The sequence below is a fragment of the Cantharellus anzutake genome, assembly GCF_015039405.1.
Source record: "Cantharellus anzutake strain C23 chromosome Unknown EI90scaffold_15, whole genome shotgun sequence".
Classification (NCBI taxonomy): Eukaryota; Fungi; Basidiomycota; class Agaricomycetes; order Cantharellales; family Hydnaceae; genus Cantharellus; species Cantharellus anzutake.
Window position 1 is genome coordinate 14,662 of NW_024066965.1, and position 11,871 is coordinate 26,532.

The 11,871-nt window shown below is 49.1% G+C and overlaps 1 protein-coding gene across 1 annotated transcript; it reads left to right on the forward strand.

Moving 5' to 3' along the window:
• Positions 1-10,757: 10,757 nt before the first annotated feature.
• Positions 10,758-11,837, forward strand: EI90DRAFT_3014871 (uncharacterized protein; the record flags this gene model as incomplete). The annotated part of the gene is made up of 6 exons (XM_039056827.1): positions 10,758-10,781; positions 10,815-10,929; positions 11,022-11,107; positions 11,273-11,325; positions 11,516-11,604; positions 11,743-11,837. The coding sequence occupies 6 exons, from the start codon at positions 10,758-10,760 to the stop codon at positions 11,835-11,837; spliced, it is 462 nt and encodes a 153-aa protein (XP_038918089.1).
• Between the last annotated feature and the right edge of the window lie 34 nt (positions 11,838-11,871).

Consider the following 11,871-nt stretch of genomic DNA (forward strand, 5'->3'; position numbering starts at 1 on the left):
AACAGGTGACAAGTTCAGACGTTTAACAGATCTCATGATCTTTATGAGACTGGACAGACATTAGATCATTATAAATTATCTACACCCATGTAGTATGAGATTTAATCTACTACAATCATGCCTAGAACTTGGCATAGGTGTAATATTCAAAGAATATAACCCTACAACAAGAAAATAGCACATAGACGGCAGAATAAGAAGGAACATTGGGAAAGAAATGTGAATATCTCGGGAACCAGTAAACTTTTGACTGTAATCTTTTTACCATCTGAAAGGACTGTTTCTTAACTTTATCCACGGTTTTGTTTCATTCTAAAAGCTTCAAAACTGACGGAGATATCGCTCAAACGGCGAAACACCTTATAATTCATATATATTTATTTGCTAATTCTTACAAAAAGTAATGTGACTCAAGGGAAATATATTGGCGCCCGGAAGTCTGGCGGACCGAATACCATATGATAGAGTATTCCCCGGCGCGGGCGGACAGTTTTTGATCGCATCAGAAGAGGAGAAAATGCTAAAAAAACGGATCTTGTATATTTTCCCATGATTCATCAAAACTTTTTGATTTTAAGCTCAAATAAATCGGAACAAAGGAATGATTGATGATCTGGATCTCGGATCATAAGCATAAAGTGATTCAGAAGTCCGCGGATCAGTTAATTAATTGGGAAGGCTCTAGAACATTAGTAATGATGCGGCTTCACAAAAAGGGGTCAATTAGAGAACAGCCTAGAAAGTTCCTTTATAGCCGAGTCATTTCTAAAGATAACCGTTCGTAATTAAGGCGGTGTAGAGCATAGCTTCAGCGCTACAATATCCCGCTGAGATCGGCCCAAAAGACAAAGAAATGAATTACTTATTGCTGAGTCATGTCCTAAGTCCATTATTAAGCTTACACAGCCCAAGCCCCTATATCATTCTAGAACTATCTATAATACAAATGTAGCACATGTAACTAGTGCGAGGCGTGGGAGTAGAGAGGCCTCTGAAAAGCATAAAAGGCCACCGCTTCTGCCCCCTCTCAAACCTCAGGTAGAAATAAAAGTTTAATTCTCCTCACCAGTGGTTGGTTCGTTTGCTCCAAAAGATAAAAGCAAATATTAGTTGTTAGCTAATATAAAACTAACACGTCACTCTAAGCGTGAGTTAGGGTCAGTTAGACACAGCTGAACAAAAGTGTCATAGTGAGAATTAGTGAGAATTTGGTGGAGGGACTTCTTAATTGAATAATCTCTCAGCAATTTTTGGTTATCACACCACAGGAGAAAAGTGAGCGATCCTGAACCTGCTAGATAACTAGCACGCACTCTAAGCGATAGAACGAGCAGTTTGGTCACTCCTGTATTGAGTAACATTTATTGCGGAATTATTTTATTAGCAGTTTTCCTTCAGTAAATTATCAGGAAAATCACATCCTACTGAAAAGTGGTAAATATAGGTGTAATATTGACTAGAAATCATAGTAAAGTCAATATAGAATGTTATCCGTAGACGATCTATACGTCAGGTGAGATCGTTGGGGGTGTTTATTGTTGTTTAGACAGTGAACAATCATATATTTGGCAACCAAAACACGGTCAGTACGCAAATCAGCACAAAACTCTAATATCGTTATTGGACGTAGGAAACTGGTTACATAAGGTGATCCAGCTCCGCTCCTTCACCGGGGAGCAAGGCTCCCCAGAACAACAACAACACCAGGCGCAGATAAGTACCATGGACTACATGACGCACGCAGCACAAATGAGTGCTGTGAACCAACAACCATCCGCGTTGCTAACAGGCACCGCATACCCTCAGCCTCCTCAGAGGGGCTTCCAACCATATGTGGTGCAAACTGCACCGATGGTGCAACAAGCGCCATTCCAGGGGCAGCATTTGCTGCTGCAGCCCCAGGCATACTCCCCAGGGAACTTCCCTGGCCAGATTAACCCCTGGATCGGCCAATTCGGCCCAGGTCCAACAACACCCCAGCCAAATGCAGGCTGGGAATCAGCCATCGCGTCAGTGGTAGCTGCTCAGACAGGTCAGCTCCACGAGGAGCTGAAAGAAATGAAGTCCCTCATAGGAGGGAGACGAGGGAGCGACAGCGGCTCCTCGTCCGGGCCGTCCAAATGGGCATGGTCTGATAACTCGAGGGCGTCAGAAGATGCCTGTGACCATTGCACCCACTGGAGGTGCGAATACAACAGAGCACGAAGAGATGCTGAGGGCATCTTTGACTCTCTGAAAGACACAGAGAGAGAAGTCGATCTCCAAAAAAGGGAGATCGAATTACTGAAACGCGAGCTCAGAGAGGCACGCGCACTGGCAGACCTCGCTGCCAAACCCATCATGATGGGGGCCTCCCAGGTCAGGGGGAGGGGATACGGTGCCGGGGCACCAACTATCCTGCCACCCCATGGACAGGCGACCCTGTCTGGGTTGCATAAGGGCCCACCCTCAGAAGGGCAAACCCATGTCGAGGGGAAGAGGGAGAGCGGTAGGCAACCGACGGCAGACCCTAAAACGGGGACCACTGCCAGAGGTGGCGGGCCGCTGAGTACCTCAGCACCCTATGGGCAAGCTACCCTGCAGGGAAGTGTCCACATGCTATACGAGACCGCCGAACTCAATGAGTTCGGCAAAGTCGAAGCTCCAGTCGACGTAACATTCGACCCCAACTTCCCCATGAGGAGAATAGCGGGGTCAGAAGCGGCGCACGATGCCACATACGCTTGGTGGACAAGCGTGAGTGGGAAAGAATTCGTACACTGGTACGAACAGGCCGAAGCCGCCTTCAAAAGCGGCAAGGTACACAGAACCCTTCGCGATAAAGCGAAGGAAACTGAGAAATACTTCTTGGGACTCCCGAGTATTGCAAGACTCGCGGAGGAGTATAATTCCCCGGAGAATAAGGGAAAAATCTCCTGGGAAAGTCTAGGCAAAGCCGCCTATCTAAAGTCCCAGTTCAAACCACTCAGGACTCCTGAGGAACGTGCCGCAAGAACTGCGGAACGGGAAGCGAAAGCTTCCAAATACTGGGAAAGAGACGCAAGTCTCCGCGCTGGACAACCAGCCCAACGACCACCCTTCCCCACAGGAAGAACGGTAGACCTACCATACTCCACACCTGAGACAAGTAGCTCAGGAACACAACAACACACTCCCACCCAGGGAGCGCCCACTTCGTCGAGCCCACAGCCTGACAATGTAGCCCAGGCTACGTCATCGCATCCGACGCAGCAATCGGATGTCCAGATGAACAACCCGGAGGAAAACCCTCCTCCGGGGCAATGACTCCACCCTTGAGAAAAGGGAAAGTGACACGGTAATACGCCATCGAGGCACCCGTGAAAACACCTTCCCCCAACTTGAGGCCCCGCACACAATACTGTATGCGAGGAACCGCAAGTAACAATTGCGGAAATCTCCACTCCACCAAAAGACCCACATCCACCACCGCTCATGTGTAAACACCACTTACACACGAACCCTCACGGAACAAGTGAGGAACACCAAAGACATACAACCTTTGGGTCGAAATTCACTTTCGACAAACTCCACTATTTTTCTCCCTGCGATACCCATGTATCGCCGTTCACTTCAAAGTAACGGCCCACACTCATTTATTTCTTAAACCCTCCCTCTCTCCTTCACCGACATGTATAAAATCGCCCACTTTAAAGTGGTGACAACAAAAAACACTCATTGACAATTCCAAACTCAAGTAAATCAATTATTAAAAATTTGTTTTATTTCACTATCAACCTTGTATGCATTGCAAATGCAACGCAAGGGGGGAGAATGTCAGGGCAATAGCCCCGAACCCCGAGTCATATGTAAATTAGATACATATAGTCACGTTGTAACGGGTCTATCCAACTAGACTCGCAACAGGAAAGAGGGGGGGATAAGGATCTCACTGAGGGTCAGGGCTGAAGTGGGGTATATTGGTCCTCTAGAGTGTGGTGCTGATACTCTCTACCAAACTGTACAGCAGGTCACGGAAGAGTCCGATAGATAAATAAGGAAAGAGTATCACATGACAATAAGAAAATGGAAACATCTGGCTCTAGACACCGGAAATGAAATCAGAAAAATTAGGAAAAATAGGAAATATGTGTAAGGAGTGGACATGGGTTACATGTGATGGATGTGAGGTGCTTGCTGAGGGTAGTAGAATCGCGGGATTTGGCCCGTTTAGGGTGCACCGGCAAATCCCCGTTACAACGTGGGTAAGCGGGAACCTCCGGGTAACTGCTTACACACCACCGTAAAATACACATACTTGTATCACTTACGGCTTTGTGTGCTGAGCTACCCAAAGACCTCACAAGGTCTTACACAGCAAAGTGCTGACACTGTCAGCCCAGGTCTGACTGCAACCAACCACCCACTATGGAGGTCCTCTGGGCAAAGTGCTGACACTGTCAGCATTTTCTGGACCAGGTCTAACTACACTACCACCCACTATGGAGGTCCACTGGGCAAAGTGCTGACACTGTCAGCACTTTCTGGACCAGGTCTGACTACACTGTCACCCACTATGGAGGTCCAGTGGACAAAGTGCCAACACTGTCAGCACTTTCTGGACCAGGTCTGACTGCACTGCCTCCCACTATGGAGGTCCTCTGGGCAAAGTGCTGACAGTGTCAGCACTTTCTGGACAAGGTTTGACTGCACTGCCACCCACCATGAAGGTCCTCTGGGCAAAGTGCTGACAGTGTTGGCACTTTCTGAACCAGGTTTGACTGCACTGCCACCCAATATAGAGGTCCACTTGGACAAGTGCCGACAGTGTCGGCACTTTCTGAACCAGATCTGACTGCACCACCACCCAATATGGAAGTCCTCTGGACAAAGTGCTGACACTGTCCGCACTTTCTTGACCAGGTCCGATTGCACTGCCACCCAATATGGAGGTCCTGCCAACACTGTCAGCACTTTCCAGACTGGTTTGACTGCAGAATATGGAGGTCCTCTTGGACAAGTGCCAATGCTATCATCACTCTCAGGACTGGCACATGTTAGTTTCCATATCGGGCCACTTTCACAGTATTTTCACCATATCTCCCCCAGTTCTTCTCCGATCCAGATGGATCTAGTATCGTTGGAAAGCTATTGTCAAGGCGAGTCCAACGAGTCCAAGCTTGGGAGATTTAGTACAGCCCTTGTGGAGATGGTCATATTCTATCCATTGTGTTGCTACTCCCATATATCTTTCATATTTACTTTGTTCTTATGTTGTTCTTGTAATAACTGTGCAATGCGATACTTGTATTAGTAAAGTATCGGCTGCCAGAGCAAGTCCCATCCTTATATACATAAATGTGGGCTCTACACCACTGAGGTGAAACCGAGAGTATCAAAGTGTGAAAACAATGGTGAGTAACAACACAAAGGGAAAGAGAAAGGTTGGGTGGTGATCACGCCTCAAAGCGCTCCTGCCTCCCAAAGCAAGTGTGTGCAGCCTGGGTACCTTGCCTTGGCAACCTTTGTGCCAGGCAACCTTCGGCCCTGACCGCAAGTGGCGTTGGGCTGCAGTTTCCAACAGTTCTGTCCATTTCTGTCTGTCCCCAACAGGATCAGATCCCTTGGACATTAGCTTGGATCAGCTTTGGTTATATGTATCTATACAGTGAGTCAACACTGCAGTTTCACTCCCCCTTTGTTGCCTGTGTGTGTGAGGATGGGCTGATGAGCCTCCATTCCCACTATGGAGGTCCTCTTGAACAAGTGCCATTGGGTCATAGTGTCATATCCATACAATCCCGACCTCCGCTCCGGGCTCCCGGAACTCCGAACTCCGACTTCCGGAGCCCTACTTCCCTTCCGTCACCTTCTCCTTGCCGACTCCCAAGAGGTTATCCCACCTCCGGCTCGGACACCACCTTCGGTCCGACTCCGGAACATTCCGGGTCCGACCCCAACCTCGACACCTTCCAGACGAGTACGCAAAACCTATGCTCCCGACTCCGGACCTCCGCTCTGGTATCCCGTTCACGTCTCGTCTCCGGAACCTCTGGTCTTAGCTCCGACCTCGGACTTTGACCCCACCTCCGCTTATACCCATCGTATTGGTTAGCTCATTCCATTTAATTACCTTTGCCAATATTCCGGAGTTTAACCTCCGAGTTTGGACTTTCCGGACTTACTCCGGACCTTGCAACTATTGCATTGTCCATTTCAATTCCGCTATTCTCCCTCATTCCTATTTGGGCTGCTGCTTCCTTTCTATTCAGTCAGCTAGCCATTCCCGACTCCCATCCTCCTTCCTTCCTTCTTGGGCCTTGGCCCTTCATTCCTCCTTTGGGAAACACCATTGAGTCAAACACTTGACCCTCGGTGTTGTTCCTCTTTCCATCTCCCTTTGTCTCCTTTTGTCCTACCCTTGTTCCTTTTGATTCCGGACCCCTCCTTATATACAATGTACCTAGTAACTTGTAACCTCAGTCCGAAATCGACATGAATTCCCCCAAGAGACTTTCCCTCTGCTAGATCCGAAATTAGGGACCCCTAGGACAACCAGCAATGGCACAGCGCTCCGCCTGAGTCGCTGAGGCCGAGGTCCTTCCACGCTAAGTCTCCGATTCCACTCCGGAGTCGTCCGAATCCGCCCATTCTAACACATAGTGTTATAATTGTGGTGTTATAACTTATAATTGCCGCATTGCAGCCTGACCTCTCTCTGAGTGCGATATCACAATGTCAATAGATATCGCACTCAGCTCTACACATCATACTTATATACATCTCTGTGTGGCACAAATGAACAAGGCTAAAGCATTAGGACAACAAAACTTCCCATAAAAATCATAACAACAAGGGCATCCGAATGCCACTTCAACACTTCCCCTCATTCCGATGACCATACATTCCTCCAGTTCTGTTGGCAGGACATATCAAAGTCGCATGCAGCAGTGGTGGCCATGGGTGCATAGATCAGGAAGTGTAGCAGGCATGTTCAGTGGGGGAATGGTGACATCAGCATGTACAGTGATGAGCAGGAATGGGTAGGAAAATGGGTAGTGGCAGACAAGACATCATGTTTCGATTGGAAGAACAAGCAGTGTCAAAACACAGACAGACAGCCAGCAAAATGCAGCTAGCATCGGCAGCCTACAGGGTAATTTTCAGAGATTACACTCAAGTCACCCAACTGGCAAGGCAGGGTGATGTCAACACAGGCAGTGCATGAGCAAGCAGCTAGCAAACACAACTAGCAAGGTGGTGTTGACATCGGCAGTGAAAATCGCAAGCCCAACGGCAGGGCACAGGGCAGTTACAGAGCTTTATCCTCAAGTGCCCAACATTTGATCACAAGCCCACACAGAACAGTCCAATCATCGGTGAGGTTACAGGACACTCCGATCGCTGTAAGCAGGGTGGCATAATACATCAGCGCATCATCTGCAGTGCGTTTCGATTTTCCCTTCAGCAACATTGGGTTTCTACCAACTCTTCCCTCAACACGATGTCCTGGCCTTTCCTACTTCAACAACATCGGGTTGCTACATCAACCCTTCCCCTCAACCCGACATCCATACATCTCACTTTCTCCACTGTGGTGTCAACAGGCACAGGTGATGCGGGTACAGCAACTCGACAATGAGGGGGGAATGGCAAGAGGGACAGTGGAACAACGGGCAGTGACAGTGCTGACACACAGACAGTGGACAGTGGAAACAGCAGGGGGGACAGTGCAGAGAATGGCACAGACAGCGCTTGAGCAACACAGCAATACTTCCCCTTGCTCAAAGTGCCTATAGCGTACAGCGAGTACAGCCCACAGTGACAGCGCTATTACAGCGCATAAACAGGTCTAGATGACTAGATGACAACAGCACAGTGGTGCTTATCGTCAATGGGCCTCCTCAAACACAGGGAAATCATACAGCAAGTATGACACAGATACGAGCGGGGTGATGGCCGACAGCACTGGTGCAGTGTGCATGACCATGGGGATATGCGGGGTTTTTCAAAGCTTCAACAGCAACTGTACGCACTCACAGCAATGTAGGCATGACATGTTGATTGCGCACAATTCACAGACATGGGGCATAGCAGTGCAAGCAGCATGTGTCAAATGGTCGCAGGTGGCCTCAGCATGGATGCACAGCGCATGGAGGGGGGTGGGCAGCAACACTGGAAATGGCAGCGGTAATGTGGGGAATGGGGAGCAGGGAACAGTGGTGGCAGCAACAATGGCTGTGCTTTGAGCACTTGATCAGCTCATAATCTCCCTCCCTTGCTCAAAGTGCCCGTTGGTCCCAAGTGCTCAGCTTTCGCAGTGATGGAGCATATGGAGCACCTGTACATCAGCAATGGCAGCGCTTGTCAATAGCACACAGAGAACATGGGGATCGGTGGCACAGTCAACCCCATACAGTAGCGCGTGGTCAGCATGCTGAAGTTTCACTAACCTCAAGCACCCCAACTGCTAAACAAACAGCAAGTGTGACTAAGCATAAGAAACAGAACACAGAAATGTCTCATCTGCGGGTTTTTACTGAACCCTCAAACAGCATGGGAATGTCTCATCCGCAGGCATCATGGGCAGTGCTTAACAACAGTGTGCAGATGGGGTAGGCAGCGGTTGCATTATCAGATGTGGTCCAGAAGGTATTGTGGGTGAGAATGTTCGCATCAGGAGGCACTTTGGATGCGATCTAGGGGGGTGGTTTGGTTCTGAATGTCACAATGGGGGGTCCTTCGTTTGCTTCGCTCATAACTCCTGAAGTAGTCAGCCGTTCACCTCTACACTCAGTATGTAGATAGCCCTAATCTTCCTCTATCGGACAAGCGCAAAATCGTGTCTGAGTGATTCCTAGATGGCACTCACATTGAGGTTTACTTCTGATCATTAAAAATACACGTTCTCGATGACAATCTCCCCAACTTCTTCACCAATCCCAGCATTATAGGGCTCATTACAATCCTGTGATCAACCCATTCTCTTATTAGGGAAAAACACCATTCAGTAGCGGTGCGTTGTTGTGGGGACAACTCCGTGTACCGCAAAAAGTCGGATTCTGCGGAATTTGGCCACAAACACCCACTACATACCCGCTGACGCTCCCGATGCTCATTCTATCACTATCCAACACTCCATACACTCATTCCTTATTTTTCCTTATTTTCCCCATCATTCCCGACAACCCCAAGCAAAATTCCCACGCCCAACCACGCCACCAATTTCACCCCCTCTCCACATCTCAAGAACCACTGCACCAATTGGGACGAATAAAGGCTCATTGGAAAGCTGGAGACGAGGAGGTTGCTGACGGGAGGATAGGTGGGCGCTGTGGCGAAGTGTTGCGGAGATAACTTTCACAATTTCCATTTCGGACCCGTTATCACATATTCCCCATTCATTCATTTTTCTTTTATTGTTTCTTTGTTCCCAATTGAATATTCATCATTTACGGTTGCCTAACGGCCCGTTTACATCCCCCCATGCCATTCATTCCATTTCAAACATATATAAACTAGATAACAGCTTGTACATAACAAGTTAGTATTGAATAGACCCGTAAAGGGACAAGCAGAAGTTACATCCAAGTGGCAAAGACGCCATCCACGACCCTAACGCCCCCTCTGAGTTAGTTGATAACGTCTAAGACCCCTCTCATCATAATACTCAGCCTTGACGTCCAAGAGAGACATAGGTGAGTGTTTGTTTGAGGTTTTTGCAGACTCATTAGCGCCCATGGACCAAAACCCGGCCCCACGAACCACACCCACGCACACTACCACCCTCCCCCTTCTCTCTGTCTCGAGTCTAGGTGATAGACCTGTTACAGCGTGGCAGGGTGTGCAGGAGCAGGACAACTTCAGTAGCACAAGTGACAGTGCACAGGCAGTTGTTGTCATATCCATCCCCAGCCATCGACTTCCACTCCCTCCGATCCCTCCGGTCTACCTCCACTCCTTCTTCACTAACCTCGGAGCTCCCATATTCCGTAACCACCTCAGTACCTCTCAATGGTCACCACCCCCTCTTTTCAATTTATTACCTACGCCTCCCTAAGTATGGAGCCCTGAAGGCTTCCAGACAGCTCCGATGTCCGCTAGCGCACTCCCGCCTCTGCTGGGCAATACACTCGCTTGCCCTGCAAGCCCACCTTTGGGCCTATCCCTCCTTTCTGTTTCTGGGTTATCGCCTGCCATTCTGTTAACCCTGTAACCCGACTCGTCGGTAATATTCAATCGGCTAATGTCTAACCCTGTTAGCTCCACTCCGCTCGGCTCCACCATTTGCGGGCCCGCTCTCATTGTAACCATATATATACTCAACTTGTACATAGGCTACACCTCAGTAATAAAATCGACTAGAGTTTACCCCCTTCAGTTCTGGTTGCCAGTTAGTAAGTTAGGGCACGGACGTGTTACTTGGCACAGCGCTCCTGGCATAAGTCACTGAGGCCGAAGCCCTCCATCACAGAGACACTCCCTTGTCTCAACCTGGTCTCTGACAGTTGTGGCAACAGGGATGGGACATGGTTGGCAAGGAGCAGAGAGGGTAGTACACATGCAGTACTAGGTCAAATGTCAATGGAAATAGTTCAAGCATCCCAACAACAACATCGATGGCTAATCCACATCAGCAACACATCATTGCATGGATGATCAGGCACCAGACACATTGCATTGGTCAGCGAAGTCAGCTAGGATGTATTGATGGCAGAGCATGTGTGGCAGCCACCAGTCATGGATGTGGCAACAATGATGGTCAGGTGAGCAGTAGGGCAAGGGGGGTTCATCTCAGCATGGCAAGGCAGCCCAAGTGCTGGGTGCGTCATGAGGACAATTCAGGGATCATGTAGGATGGGGTGGAAGAGTCCAATGACAGGGCGGTTCCAATGGCAGGGCAGTTCCAGCAGCAGGATGGCCAAAGAGTGGCGGTGGCAAACAAGCAGGAGATGGCGATGTCAGAGTGGGGTCAGTCAGCACATAACAGCAATGGCTGCACTCAGTGAACATGGAGGTCAATGGCAACACCAGGAACAGCTGCGCTTTGAGCACTTGATCAGCTCACAATCTGCCTCCCTTGCTCAAAGCGCCCAGACATAACGTGCTCGGCAGCAGCAGGGCGAGGGGGATGGCAATGGCAATGATGGTATAAGCAGTTGGGGGGCATCAAGTGCAGCAACAGTAACGATGTGTCAGATGGTGGCAAAGGGGGTGAACATGGGGGGCGATGCGATAGGCACCCAGAGTCATTGTTTACTTCGTTAATAACTCCTGCAATAATGCATCAATCTCCTCCAAACTCGTCATGCAGATAAACCCGATTCTCCTTCATCGAAAGAGCCCAGGATCAAGTCTCGGAGATTCGTAGGTGGCGCTGGCGTCGAGTTTTAAGTTGAATCTTTCCAAAATGCGTCCTTTTGCGTCGATCTCCTTCAGTCTTTCATCAATCCCGACGTTCAAGAGGTCGTTCGAATCCTACAAAAAACCTCTGCAACTTCTCTTATTTCGCCAAATCGTGATTCCTACTCATTGGCATCGAATGCGCGTTGGGAAGGTTGGAGATGGGCAAGTGCCAAGCACAGGCACTTTCAGGGCATTCAGGAGGGGGGGATGACAGGGCAGTTGTGCCCAAGCAGTGGACAGGTGGGTTGGATCACAAGCAGCTGCAGCAGGTGCACTACTCTGTGAGGTCCGTGTCGTGGGGCGGCATGGCAGCCTTCATTGTCGCGAAGCAGTGATGTTGAACAAAACACACGTCAACATCGGTACAATGGGGCACAGTCACCATAGCAGGCATGTGGGCAGTGGAGATAGCGAAAGAACAGCGCAAGCACAACATTCAAAGAGTGGTAGTGTCAAACGAGCAGCGGAGTTGACTGGGGGTTATAATCGCGGTGTTATAACTTATAA